The 14,863-nt window shown below is 39.0% G+C and overlaps 1 protein-coding gene across 4 annotated transcripts in view; it reads right to left on the bottom strand.

The window, feature by feature from the left end:
* The window catches only part of PRR16 (proline rich 16), a 278,577-nt gene that overhangs the window by 88,870 nt on the left and 174,844 nt on the right, over positions 1-14,863 (bottom strand). For 2 of the 4 annotated variants that reach the window (XM_018050672.1, XM_018050671.1), the window contains exon 3: positions 12,973-14,359. In XM_018050672.1, coding sequence (XP_017906161.1) covers positions 13,604-14,308 — 705 coding nt within the window. In that variant the 5' untranslated portion in view covers positions 14,309-14,359 and the 3' untranslated portion in view covers positions 12,973-13,603. Of the gene's footprint in view, positions 1-12,357; positions 14,360-14,863 lie in introns of those variants that run through there. The other 2 variants (XM_018050670.1, XM_005682718.3) reach the window with 2 other exon arrangements.

Here is a 14,863-nt window from a genome sequence, read left to right as displayed (position 1 = left end):
TATCAAGCACAAGAGAACATTCTGGATTCAGTTCACAGAATAAGTGCTCTAACAGAAAACATGGGGGTTCAATTTTCTAGGCTTAGAAAATAAATTTGATGTTAAGTGCTGAACTGAACCATGGAAAAATAATTATAATATTATTATAATTATAATTTTTATAATTTTTATAATTATAATAATTATAATTTCCTCACTGGGAAGAAAATTTATACAACTTGTATATTTACTCCAGTAAGTGGAGCCAAGTTTAGGGTGGCTTAAGGAGAATGCTATCTGAAACATTCCAGTTGCAAATAGTATTTACCTCTTTTTTCTGAGTCTGGCCGTGTAGTCCTTGCTGCCTGAGAGTACTCAGATGTCCCCGACTATACCAGCGTAGTGATCTGCTAGAGCTTAGGTAAGATGGATTCTAAATGCAAGCAGTGAAAGACAGTGTGCTGCTGCTGCTGCTAAGGCGCTTCAGTCGTGTCCGACTCTGTGCGACCCCAGAGACGGCAGCCCACCAGGCTCCCCCAGCCCTGGGATTCTCCAGGCAAGAATACTGGAGTGGGTTGCCATTTCCTTTTCCAATGCATGAAAGTGAAAAGTGAAAGTGAAGTCACTCAGTCGTGTCCGACCCTCAGCAACCCCATGGACTGCAGCCTTCCAGGCTCCTCCATCCATGGGATTTTCCAGGCAAAAGTGCTGGAGTGGGGTGCCATTGCCTTCTCCGGAAAGACAGTATAAACCTAACTAAAAGCCTCATTCTCATGAGAACTTTTACAAGACACACCTGACTTTCACAAAGCCCTCTTTAAACAACACACCTGGGTCACAAATTTCTCATATCAGCCATCTACATTCCTGGGAAGGAAAACATCTTTCTTCCACATTGCTGTCAAAGTAGAGTGTATCTTCAAACTCAAAAAGGTATGTCAAATAAAATAGTCGCATGCTGCATAAACTTAGTCTAAGCAGTAAAAAATACAACTCAACCTTCACATATTAAGTGTATAGCCTTCACTTTATTCCATTGTATTCGGCTCACTTTTTAGATATGAGATTTTAATTGCTTACCTATTTTCAATTTTCTTTTTACTTCCCTTCCTTCTCTTTGTCTAGCACTTTCTGCATATGTGATAAACCTTACATTACTAGCTCACATTTTCTTGCTTAAAGATCCCATTTCTCATGCATCAATATGCAGCAATCTGTCTTCTACTGGGAACTGCTTAAATACCCAAGAATACATTTCATATCAAGTGAGGAAACCAGTTCTCTACATGAATTCGAATGAGTTTACTTGTCCTACTAAGAGGTCTGTTTTATAGCCTATTAAGTGAAGAGACTGGACTTAATTATCTAAGCTTCTTTTACTCTAATATCCTTTTTTTTTTTAGTGACAGTAGATAATAAATAATTGCCTTTCCATAATATTGTTAATTTAGTGACAGTAGATAATAAATAATTGCCTTTCCATAATATTGTTAATTTAAGAGATAATATGCATTGAAATTCATATTTGTTTAATTAATAGTTGGGTATTTTTTCCAAAGGAATTTTTAAGTTTTATACTTTTTAACTTTTACCTGCGTTGTACCCATTTTACTACTGTGGGTTTATAATATTTTATTTGTAATGAAAAGATAGAGATAAATAGTGGAAATCGACCGAGCAAGATGTACAAAAGCTCCTCTCTTGAAACAGAGAGGATAAATTATTTCAAGCTGGGCTCAGGAGAAGGTACAGTAATAGGAACTGAGTAACGCCTGCTAGGGGAGAAGGCAGTGGCAGCCCACTCCAGTACTCTTGCCTGGAAAATCCCATGGACAGAGGAACCTGGGGGGCTGCAGTCCATGGGGCCACTACGAGTTGGACACGACTGAGCGACTTCACTTTCACTTTTCACTTTCATGCATTGGAGGAGGAAATGGCAACCCACTCCAGTGTTCTTGCCTGGAGAATCCCAGGGACGGGGGAGCCTGGTGGGCTGCCGTCTCTGGGATCACACAGAGTTGGACACAACTGAAGCGACTTAGCAGCAGCAGCAAGGCCTGCCAGGAGGTTGGCCATTTTGATTACTGGGTGGTAACAGTCTTACTAGTGTTGAGCTCCCTCAGATTAGGTGCCTCAGAAAGGCTTTTACTCCCTAATTAGCTCCCTAGATTAGCAGTCTCTGAAAGGTTTTTGCTAGAACTGAACTGCCATGCTCACACTTAAGAATTTTAAACAGCAGATTATCCTGAGTCTTGAAATTTTCTGGATTGAGATGAAATAGTGAAAGGAAAATTTCTCTGTTGGTATTTGCAGAATTGCTTTTGAACTGTGGTGTTGGAGAAGACTCTTGAGAGTCCTTGGACTACAAGGAGATCCAACCAGTCCATCCTAAAGGAAATCAGTCCTGAATATTCATTGCAAGAACTGATGTTGAAGCTGAAACTCCAATACTTTGGCCACCTGATGTGAAGAGCTGACTCATTTGAAAAGACCCTGATGCTGGGAAAGATTAAAGGCAGGAGGAGAAGGGGAAGACAGAAGTTGAGATGGTTGGATGGCATCACTGGCTCAATGGACATGAGTTTGAGTAAACTCCGGGAGTTGGTGATGGACAGGGATGCCTGGCGTGCTGAGGTTCATGGGGTTGCAAAGAGTTGGACACGACTGAGTGATTCAACTGACACTGATGCTGATCTGCAGAATAGTCTAGCAGCTGAGGTAAGAGTATGAGCGAAAAACAGGAGACAATGTAGTGACAGAATGTAGGGGATAAAAGCCGCTCTGAGGAGAGTGTGACTGAGTATGGCATTACCACACACACCCCCACACCCACACACACAAACTGGCAAAAAATTCAAATAACTTGGGTAAAAGAAAAGGAGCAAAGGAGAAGTAGGATCCAAATCCAGCTTAAATCCAGCTGAAAATTGGAGCTTTGATAATTAGAAGATCTACTGGGAAATCATAAAGAAGAGCTAGGCTTCCTTGGTGGCTCAGACAGTAAAGAAACTGCATGCAATGGAGGAGACCGGAGTTCAATCCCTGGGTCAGGAAGATGCCCTGGAGAAGAGAATGGCTACCCACTCCACTATTCTTGCCTGGAGAATCCCATGGACAGAGGAGCCTGGTGGACATGGGGTTGCAAAGAGTCAGACATGACTGAGCAACTTTCATAGAAGAGCTATTTTAATACTAATTTTCTGTAATACTGATAATAAAGCCACTCAGGAAAAATAAATCTATTTAAAAAAAAAAACAATATCAGTACTATATTTAAAATATTAAGCAGAATATAGTCATTATTTGACACAACTATAAAGTTTTGGAAAACAAAAGTGAAAGAAATCCAAATATTCCATTTTGTCCTCAAGAGTGGCTTGAATTGTTGGAAATAATTGTTTTTGAACTTCTATCAGCAATATTTACTTATACTTAAGTCATAATTCACTGTGATCAAATAACTTTTGGTTCTTAGTCTTTTGGGGAGGTACCATACCATTTCAGTGTAGTCAAGTATAGTACACTTCTTTAAAGCAAACTAAGAGTTAATACTTTGTCAAATTTTACTAATATCACTGACAATGCTTTTAACCACAAACACAGACATTCCTTATTTTAAACAAAAGCTTGATAATTTAATCTCTTATTTGACCAAACATTTTTAGGAGTTATAAAGGCTTAGTGGTATTAGATTTTAATTTGGTATATTATAAATGAATTTACCCATGTACTATTAAATATTATCATAAATAATTAAAATTAAGCTATACTTGTCGAAACAGTTTAATAAACTGGGCTCGATTGTAGTCGCCTTGAATTTCTAGCATGTTCATTTTCTAATTCACAAAATCTAGTAAGTCAAGAATGAGAGTTCTACATTTGAACTAAGAGAGTTCTAAGAAAATTATTAGGTTTACTTGAAAATAGTAACTTAAAAAACTATGTAAAATGATTATTTATAAATGAGATGAATAAAATATCAGTAGCATCAAACTTCGTTTTCTGAATGTTGAGCTTTAAGCCAACTTTTTCACTCTCCACTTTCACTTTCATCAAGAGGCTTTTAAGTTCCTCTTCACTTTCTGCCATAAGGGTGGTGTCATCTGCATATCTCAGGTTATTGATATTTCTCCCGGCAATCTTGATTCCAGCTTGTGCTTCTTCCAGCCCAGTGTTTCTCATGATGTACTCTGCATATAAGTTAAATAAGCAGGGTGACAATATACAGCCTTGATATACTCCTTTTCCTATTTGAAATCAGTCTGTTGTTCCATGTCCAGTTCTAACTCTTGCTTCCTGACCTGCATATAGGTTTCTCACAAGGCAGGTCAGGTGGTCTGGTATTCCCATCTCTTTGAGAATTTTCCACAGTTTATTGTGATCCACACAGTCGAAGGCTTTGGCATAGTCAATAAAGCAAAATAGATGTTTTTCTAGAACTCTCTTGTTTGATGATCCAGCGCATGTTGGCAACTTGATCTCTGGTTCCTCTGCCTTTTCTAAAGCCAGCTTGAACATCTGGGGGTTCACGGTTCACGTATTGCCGAAGCCTGGCTTGGAGAATTTTGAGCATTACTTTAACGAAGATCTTGGCATTTGGTCTCATCACTTCATGGGAAATAGATGGGAAAACAGTGGAAACAGTGTTAGACTTTATTTTTTTGGGCTTCAAAATCACTGCAGATGGTGACTGCAGCCATGAAATTAAAAGACGCTTACTCCATGGAAGGAAAGTTATGACCAACCTAGATAGCATGTTGAAAAGCAGAGACATTACTTTGCCAACTAAGGTCCGTCTAGTCAAGGCTATGATTTTTCCAGTAGTCATGTATGGATGTGAGAATTGGACTGTGAAGAAAGCTGAGTGCCAAAGAATTGATGCTTTTGAACTGTGGTGTTGGAGAAGACTCTTGAGAGTCCCTTGGACTGCAAGGAGATCCAACCAGTCCATTCTGAAGGAGATCAGCCCTAGGATTTCTTTGGAGGGAATGATGCTGAAGCTGAAACTCTAGTACTTTGGCCACCTGATGCGAAGAGTTGACTCATTGGAAAAAACTCTGATGCTGGGAGGGATTGGGGGCAGGAGGAGAAGGGGACGACAGAGGATGAGATGGCTGGATGGCATCACTGACGCGATGGACATGAGTCTGAGTGAACTCTGGGAGTTGGTGATGGACAGGGAGGCTTGGCGTGCTGCAATTCATGGAGTTGCAAAGGGTCGGACATGACTGAGTGACTGAACTGAACTGAACTGAACTGAGCATCAAACTGCTGCTGCTGCTAAGTCGCTTCAGTCATGTCCGACTCTGTGCAACTCCATAGATGGCAGCCCACCAGGCTCCCTTGTCCCTAGGATTCTCCAGGCGTGAACACTGGAGTGGGTTGCCATTTCCTTCTCCAATGTGTGAAAGTGAAAAGTGAAAGTGAATTCGCTCAGTCGTGTCTGACTCTTCGCGACCCCATGGACTGCAGCCTACCAGGCACCTCCATTCATGGGATTTTCCAGGCGAGAGTACTGGAGTGGCCTGCCACTGCTGCTGCTAAGTCATTTCAATCGTGTCTGACTCTGTGTGACCCCATAGATGGCAGCCCATCAGGCTCCCCCGACCCTGGGATTCTCTAGGCAAGAACACTAGGCATAGACAAATCAATCCATGAGTATTAAGGAACATGGTAATTTGGTAAGAAGTATAAATTGACCTACATTTGTGTGAGGTTTTACTATTAGCAAAATACTTCCACATTTATTAAATCATTATGGCCTTATAACAACATGTTGAAAGGTATCCTCTAGAGGAGAAATACAAGGGCTTCCCAGGTGGCTCACCATTAAGGAATCTGTCTGCCAATGCAGGAGTTGCAGGAGATAAAGATTCAATCCCTATGTTGGGAAGATCCCCTGGAGTAGGAAATGGCAACCCACTCCAGTGTTCTTGCCTAGAGAGGAGCCTGGAGGACTATAGTACATGGGGTCACAAAGAGTTGGACATGGCTGAGCATACATGCATACTTTCCTAAAGTCTTAGGAAACTGGGTGCTAGTGGAGGACGGTTAGTCTATCAGTATTACTCTGGTAGAAATAATATGTGTGATGCCAGGCAATTTGGGGAACAAGTACGTCATGAAGGTATAAGCAAAATAAGACAGAGGAAATGCACATCAGGAGAGAGACATGAGCTGGAAAATAGTGGGAATTTGAGCAAATAAAGCAGAAGAGTGATGGAACTTTGTATGTAACTCACTCTGTGTCAGCAGAACTTTCATCCCATGCAAATAATATAATGGAATTTAAACCAAGACATAAAGTAAACAGTAATTAGCTATGCTGCCATACATAATTTACTTAGCACCAGCCTAGAGGAAGAGTTTGGGATGTGTTTCTGATGTATGTAAAGAATGATTTGGTGATTTTTATCTGTTCAATTGTGCTAAAGGTTACAGACTTCTTGAATCCTAAAATTGCCTATCCGTGTTGCCTCATCCATTTTATCTCTCAGCACTGCTGCCTAAGAAGAGCGGAAGCTTATAGTTCTGATGCCATAGACATTCACTTGGGGTATGAGAAATTGCAGCATCCTGCTGCTGATCTTAATCTTCTTGCCTCTTACTTTGTCAAGGAGGACTGGGTGAACCCCGAGTACACACAGGGAAGAGGATAGTGACCCAAGAGCTCTGTGCTGTGCTTAGTTGCTTAGTCATGTCCGACTCTGAGACCCTATGGACTGTAGCCCACCAGGCTCCTCTGTCCATGGAATTCTCCAGGCAAGAATACTAAAGTGGGTTGCCTATTAGGTAGAAAATAACACTGTTAATTCTCATTTGAAAGCAAGCTTCAGACATAGTTAAGTAATTTGACCAAGAACACATGGGAAATGGGAAAACTGAACTTCAAATCCAGATCTTCTGGTTTCAAATTTACACTTTTATCCTATAAATTAACATTATAAACATGACATAAGCTACATTATCTATGACAAAGTTCTGTAGTAGAATGTCATTTTTTTTTACTAGTTGGGGTAAATAAGTTGTCAAAGGTTGATCTATCATTATGAGGATAGCTATTCATATAGTATCCTAATTTACTGAAAAATTCTTCATTCAAAAATTGCACTCCTCAAATGCTTAAATAAAAGATGTATGTTGGTGAATAATCTCAGAATTCAACTATGGTAGCTAAAGTTGAGATAAAATCTACCTGCCATCTTCATAAATGCTGTCAATTCCCTCCACTAAATTTTTAGCAAGGCTGCTGTTAGAGTCACGTCTTTTCTCTCCTTCTTTGTTTAAACTGACATGGCATTGTAACTTATGGTGAGATTAAACAAATGTCAAGCAATATGAAAAGGAAAGAAAAGGAGGTCTGTAATATATTTGCATTATACACATGCCAAAACATTACTCCTTTGGAAACCATGGTTGACCTGACTGGTACTCACCAATATGTGGATATCCTTTCCTTTCTTGAGGACATGGGGATGACAGAAAGGGCTACATGACTAGTTTTGGCCAATGACACAAACAAGGACTGAGGAAAAAAGACAGCTAAGATTCTCCAGTCTCCTCTCCTTCTGTTGTGGTGATTTTGGAAGAGGACGCATGGCCAGGTGCTGGAGACACACTCAGCCCAGCCCAGATCACTGAATGACCACCTGAGGTAGACTTGCCCTGGAGAGTCTGAGGGACTCAGGGTAAACTTGGAGTAAACGAGAAACAACACAATGCTTCTGTGATACTAGCTGTTTGCTACCACAGCATGTGCTAGTCTATCTTGGCTTATGTTTTCACTATCTGCCAGCATCCTTCAAGTAAGTTTCACTTAAATGTCTGTAAGCTTTATAGATGACCCGTGCACAATGCAGGGGCTGTGCTTTGAGCAGTCCTGAGAGGGGGTGAACAACGCGGGCTGTGGAAGCTGACCTCCTGCCTTACAGTCCTGCTGTGACCACCGCCTGGCTCTATGACCTTATACAGCAGTGACACAGTTTCCTCATTTGTACAATGTAGATAATAATACAGCGGCTAAGACACTGCATTTTTAGGGGGGAAAAATGATACTGTGAGCAAAAAATAACACAAAAACACACAGGAGAATGACACCAGGCAAGCCATTGATAAGGGCTAGATATCATGTATTGTCAACATCAACTCTAACCTACCCAAGGGCACACAGTGTTTTATTTAGCTGACCCCAAATTCCCCTTGGTGGTTAGGATAATTGACAACTACATCACCAAATAGTTGAAAAAACCTATCTATAGTCTAATAACAAAAGGATGGAAATGCTTTTATTAGAGCTCTAATGCACTGGTTCTTTAGACAAATCCACTCTGTGGATCTATCAGCTGTCAGGGTCAATATTAAACAGATGAAACTCCTAAATGAAATACCAGTAATGGAAGTGACACAGGTAGTGTCAAATGGTATTAATACTATGAAATCAGAACTTGTTAGGGGAAAAATAATCCAGAATAATAGACAGCCTTTGAACTTAAGATAAAAAACCAGAAAGGTAATGCCTCTGGTATAACACGTGAGAAAATGAAGCTTGAATTATTCAACAGCTCATTCATTTTTGATGGTAGGGAAATTGCCTGAAATCCCTTTCACATTCTGCAAAGATCAAACATATTAGGAATGTCAAAATAATATTAGACATCCCCTTTCAAGAGTCAAAATAACTCCTCAGAACAAAGGAAAAAATGGAAAATTTCAGGGCTCTAAAGAACACAATTAAATGCTGATATTGTGGGGAAAAAAACATGGAAGTCCTGATGGTACTATTAACAAAATGCCAGCCAGTCATTTACTAAGGGGTCAGTTTTGGCAAAGCACTGAAACTGGGGTCTTGGATTTCTTCACTTTAAATCAGGATAATAATTTCTATTTTATACATTCATATGAGAGGTAGAAAAAACTACTACTGCATGTAAAGTTTCAGAAAACATTAAAAATATTAGTTTACCCATCTTTGATCAGCGTGGAATTCATAAGTCATAAGCAAAGTTTCCTATGTATTTTGCTTGGTCTTCACATAGTACTGTATCCCAGGCTGATCTAACTATGTTTTAAAGAGAATATTGTTTGCAGAGCTTCTTTATGTCCCACTCTAGATTTATCCAAAAAGACCAGATTGATAAATCCAAGTGCTTCCAATGAAATAACACCCTTCATAAGGGATGCTCCACTAAAATGCAGCTAATGTAGTTTTATGGGCTACCCTGGGTGGCTTAGTGGTAAAAAATCCGCCTGCCAATGCAGGAGATGCAAGCTTGATCCCTGGGTCAGGAAGACCTTCTGGAGAAGGAAATGGCAACCCACTCCAATATTCTTGCCTGGGAAATTCTGTGGATAGAGTATGGTCAGCTACAGTCCATGGGGTCGCAAAAGAGTCAGACATGACTTAGAGACTAAACAACAACAATGCAGTTTTATGTTCAACACTGCTGCTTGCCCAAATGGAAGTATCACATCTATCATTATTTCAGAATCAGACGACTTACACAATTCTAAAATCGTGAAAGGTTTAGTCTAAAATTTGAATACAGTGTCACAGTTCCATATGGGCTCAAAAAATGTCTGTGATTTTGCACCAGTGTCTAGTAAACGTCAGATTCTGTGTACTTTACTTGATTATGTGATATGGAATTTTATTGCTCACAAAGCATTTCCTCACTTAGAAAACATCACTAGGTACACATGCATAACAATGCAATCTTTTGCTATAAATATGAGTGTACATTACAGCATGTGAAACTAGGGAAAGACCAGAGAAACTGGGGAAAGAAACCCGAACCAGGACAAATGCAAGACATTGCGTTATTGCCTATATTCCATGGGAAAAAATTCAGTCAAGGTGGTGACTCAAGACTTGATTACATCATTCCCAGAGCAATTACATGTGGAACTACTCAGCTTTTCTTCACGAAGCATCCAAGAACTATAATTAGAACATGCAGATAAAACGCCCTGCAGAGTTTCAGAGACTGTGTAGCTGCTGTTCTTGGTGATGTTAAAAGGAACTACTGATTTGTCTAAAGAAAGCCAAATAATATACAGTGCCTTATTCCTTTATTCATTAAGCAGTCAGATGCAGGCATGATTCAAACACAAGATTTTTCAGGTTAATTAAATCACTTCAGTTAATAGCAGACATTTTTTTTTCATAGACTATTATTAAACTAATAAGAGGAGGTATGAATATAATCAGACTGAAGAGTAGGGAATTTCTTTTCTTCCATGTCCTGTATTTTTTAGCAGGTATTTTATGTTTAGCTTAAGCATGGCCTAAAAAAATCAGTTTTATTTCCTTTTATAACTCCTATAACTACTGAGAGATGGAAGAGAACTTTGGTCAACTTTCTTTTCTTTTCACCATTTAGCAGTGGAGATACAATAACCTCTCATCACTAAAATGGGACCATCTGTGTTTAAACTAACAAGACAAAATTTTTCCTTGTTGTTGTTCAGTTGCTAAGCTGTGTGTGCATGGACTGCAGCATGCCAGGCTTTCCTGTCTGTCACCGTGTCCCAGAGTTTGCTCACATTCATGTCCAGTGAGTCAGTGATGCTATCTAACCATCTCACCACCTCAGCCTCTGCCTACTTTTCTTATTCCAATTTAATTAATGGATATAGTTTTTTGAGCCATATGTTCTACCTTTCACTATAAAGAGATGTGGTCATAAGCAGCACTACCACTTTACATTTTGTAGAGACAGTATCTTCCAAAGGAGTATGGAGGTCAGCTTTTTGGTATACTACTCCATGTGTGAATAAATGAGTTAAAATCATGATGTGAAAAAAGACCATGCCCTTAAAGATTTGGAAAAAAAAAATCCTGCTTTGGTATATTCAGGAAGAAAAAATATAGACCATGTTTTATGATGATTTAATAAATGATGTACAGAACTTGCATTTCAGAATTTAAATTTCAAAAGCAAGAGTTGGCTGATTACAAAAACTACATTGCCACTTATGACACTTTAATTGCAAATTTCCAGGCAAATATTATGACACTCTATGTTAATTACTTTCCATGTTTTATGAGTTTACATATATTTAGAGGCATGACTAAGTTCCAGTGAATGTTACAAAATTATTGGGCAAAAAAACCCCTATTGGCCCAATATAGTCTATACATTAGTGGAAAAAAAATAAAAAGGAACATATGGAACAAAAAACTAAAAAGAATGTCCAACACTTGCTGTAATCTACCATTTAATGCTGACTAAGTGATAGACTGTAGTAAGAGAAGAAGGTCAACAACTGTAACTGTCTTAATGCTGGGGCTGAACCTAGGTTTACAGGCAATAACTTATAAATGTGTTAAATAAAAACAGGAGTTGTGGTTTTGGCATATGTCACTAATCAAACATAAAAAGATGATTTTTTATGAGGTAGCTTTGTCTACAATTTGAGGAAGAGAGATGGCTTTGAACCTCAGAGATTGTGTCTAAGCATCTGGCTCAAAGATCCTTAACCAGCAAGATTAAATCATCCAGTTTATTCAACTTGCTTTACTGCAAATGAGTTATCTGCTCCACGGATGATACGCAGCTGTTAGTAAGCTCAATTTTGAGGTCCAGGTTGGTTCCCAGACATCACAAGGTTCAAAGTCTCAAACTATAATTATTAGGTCACAGTAATTGGCTGTGAAAGAAAGAGGGCCTGAAGAGAGAAAAGAGCAAGTCTTCTATGACTGTAATATCAAAAGACCTAACATGAGACGGACATTTGAAAGGATGTAAATATTTAAATCTAGAAAGGTGATAAAATCCTGGGTTTATTTATAACAAGCCTAAATGAACACATTAGAACATTAAAAATATATGTGTAATTCTGATATTCAATAAGTCAATTATTTGTTTACCTGGCTCACATTTATTAAACATACAGATCATATAGTTAATACACTTTACATTCTGGTCTTTGATTATTGGTCTTATGTTCTGTAAGTTTCTGAAAAGTTGGATTTATTCTGCTTGCATTATCTTCATGTCCAACACACACACAACAAAAATCATGCAGAGTAAATTTTCAACATGATATCTCTATTTTTTCCCCTTATTTCATGGTCCCTTTAAAAAATAAACTTATTTTCTTTAGGGAATTATGCTTAAAATATATGATCCCTTTAAATAGGAAGTTGTCCAAAAATAGTATTCCAAATTATTATGATATAACTTGAAAAAGGCAACAAAGAAATATGATTGAAGAGTACCTCTCTGCAGCAGCAAAAATTAAAGTTTTGAGATCAAAACCGAGATATTCAAAAGTATTACAGTATTCTTTTTTAAGTTGCATAATAATCAAATCTCCACCAAAGATGACTCCCTCTATTCCTGCCACTTTATGGACACATTTTGCTCAGGCACTTACCTTTCATCACGATTCTAAGGGAGTAAACCCATTTCTCACTCCAGGGCAAATCACACTATCAGTCCCAATCATGGTAGTTAAGAATTGGGTAAGTATCACCTAAGCTGACAAATTAAAGAGAAGCACATTTATTGGATATTAGAAGGAAAGGATTTCCTCTCTCCCTTCTATAGAATAACAAAGAACCCTGGCATATTTCACCTCTGAGGGGAATCAGCTTAAGGCGAATGCTAAAAACATCCTGTTCCGGAAACATCTGTATTTTCCCGTATGATTCTCCTATAAATGAGGGACTCCCTCAGGGAGGCAGAGAGCTTGTTGATGCAGGAGGTGAGTCATCCCACTGCTTCAGTGAGCTGGCTAATGGAGCGTCCGGGAGGCATGCTGAGAGTGAGGGGGACCTTCAAGGGCTGGCATGCACTAGATCATCCTTGAGGTACCAAAACGGAAGCACATCATATGAAAATGTGTACAGTCCTATTTAGTACCTGGATTATGACATTTAATTTGAAACATTCTGACTTATACTCACAGTGATCTCCAAACTCTGTCAGAGTTGCTATCCATTTTGATGTAAATTACCATAGGATTGAGTGAACAACTGCTTCATTTTACTTCCGAGGAACATTTGATTTTGTCATTATTTACCATTGTTTATTGACATATATTTTCACAGACCAAATCTTTCATTACATATATAGGTGAACATAGGATCATAATTGTATAGCATGGAAAATAAACCTTCTTGTATCACCCTCAGCATTTAATTATGCAAAACTAGTGACAAACATCTTTAGAAAAAAATAATAAAATAGTCCTTCAGTATTAAAATTTCTTATTAAAAAGCATGACATTGAAGTTAAGAGTATGGCATGTTATTAATGCATAGATGAGTCAGGCATGAATAAAATGAATCTAATCCCATCTCTTATAGTAAATCAAAATCTTTGAAAACTACAGTTTGTAATGGGTTAACTGAAAACAATGATATATTCAGTTTTTTTCATTATTCTGTGGTTTCTGATCATGTAACTTTTTAAACAATGAATACTCAGGATATAAACAACGTACTGCATACTTACCAGGTGATTTTTATGTCACTCTGCTGAATGCAGGATAAATATATTTGGGCTTTTTATTGCTTGAGTAGAAAGTGCTCATTACTTATTATTTTATGTTTATAATATAGAAAAATTAAAAAAAAACACAAAAAAAAACCCAAAAAAAAGCTTTTAAATGGCATACATCACACTGTTGTAGTGGTGGACTTCCTCAAGATCGTCTTCTGTGGTTTTGGTGCAGTGGGAGGAGGCACAGTTGCAGGTCTGAGGGGGGGGAAGCTGTTACTGTGGCTTATTCCCAGCCCCCCATTTTCTAGTGGAAAAGGAGGGAGATGAGGGGGAAGTGGGTGGGTAGGGCCTTGGGGAGGAAGCTTTCCTGGTGGGTGGACGGGTTCACTGTGTAAGTGGACCTCCCTGTTCTTTACGTGATACCTGGTGTCACAGTCAGGACAGTAGCCATGGTACTGGACTTTTTCATTAAACCTTACTCGCTCCCGAGGCCCAGCTTGGGGGCACCTGTCTTTTTCGGGTCTGTGCATCAGAGGCTGCCCGGGAGCCTTGTCCAAGTGACTGCTGGGTTTGCAGTAGATGTCTCCGTTGGGGATTTTGGTTGGTGCCCCAGGGAAGCCTCCATTTCGCAGAAGGGTGCCATTGGTCTTTACCGGATTGACAGTGGGCACCACTCGCTGGGGGTCTTCACACTTCACGGGTGTCAACCGTGGAGGAGGCGCTGGAGGGTTTGGCTTTCTCAGGACCGTGAGGATAGCAGATGGGTGGGCTGGGGGCTTAATGAGGGGGGCATTGGCCTGCACTTTGATCTTCTCTATGCTGGAGGCTGTTGTCCCGCTTGAGCTACTATTCAGGGTGTCCGTTTTGGAGCTGTCAGTCATCTCATCCTCCAGCTGTAGGTCAGAGGTCAGGGTATCAATCTGGTCAACCACCTGGTAAAAAGGACAAGGTAATCATGTTGAATAATGACTCAAAGCAAAATATACCACAAGTGTCTTCCTATTTCTTAATCAGATATGGGAACAGGGACCAATACTGAATGGTGAATTCCATTCTTCTTAAGTTTTCATTCAACAAATTTAGAGTATTTACCAGAAGAGCACCAACTATTTGATAACATAATGATTTCACATGCCTAGAATACACTATTTATATATATGTTCTATCCTGACTCTGCTGTATCCAAAGATAAAATCTAACACAGAAACATAACTGATTTTTAAAACTGATTTACAATGTTAGTTTCAGGTGTACAATACAGTGACTTGATATTTTTATAGGTTACCCTTTATTTAACTGTATCATAAAATATTGGCTATATCCTCTGTGTTGTACAGTATACCCTTGTAGCTTATTTTATATGTAGTAGTTGGTGCCTCTTAATCACTTACTCCTCTTTGCCCCTCCCGCACCCTTCTCCCCACTGGTTATTAAAC

Source organism: Capra hircus, chromosome 7 (assembly GCF_001704415.2).
Source record: "Capra hircus breed San Clemente chromosome 7, ASM170441v1, whole genome shotgun sequence".
NCBI classification, from domain to species: domain Eukaryota; kingdom Metazoa; phylum Chordata; class Mammalia; order Artiodactyla; family Bovidae; genus Capra; species Capra hircus.
This window is presented reverse-complemented; position numbering and strand designations above follow the sequence as displayed.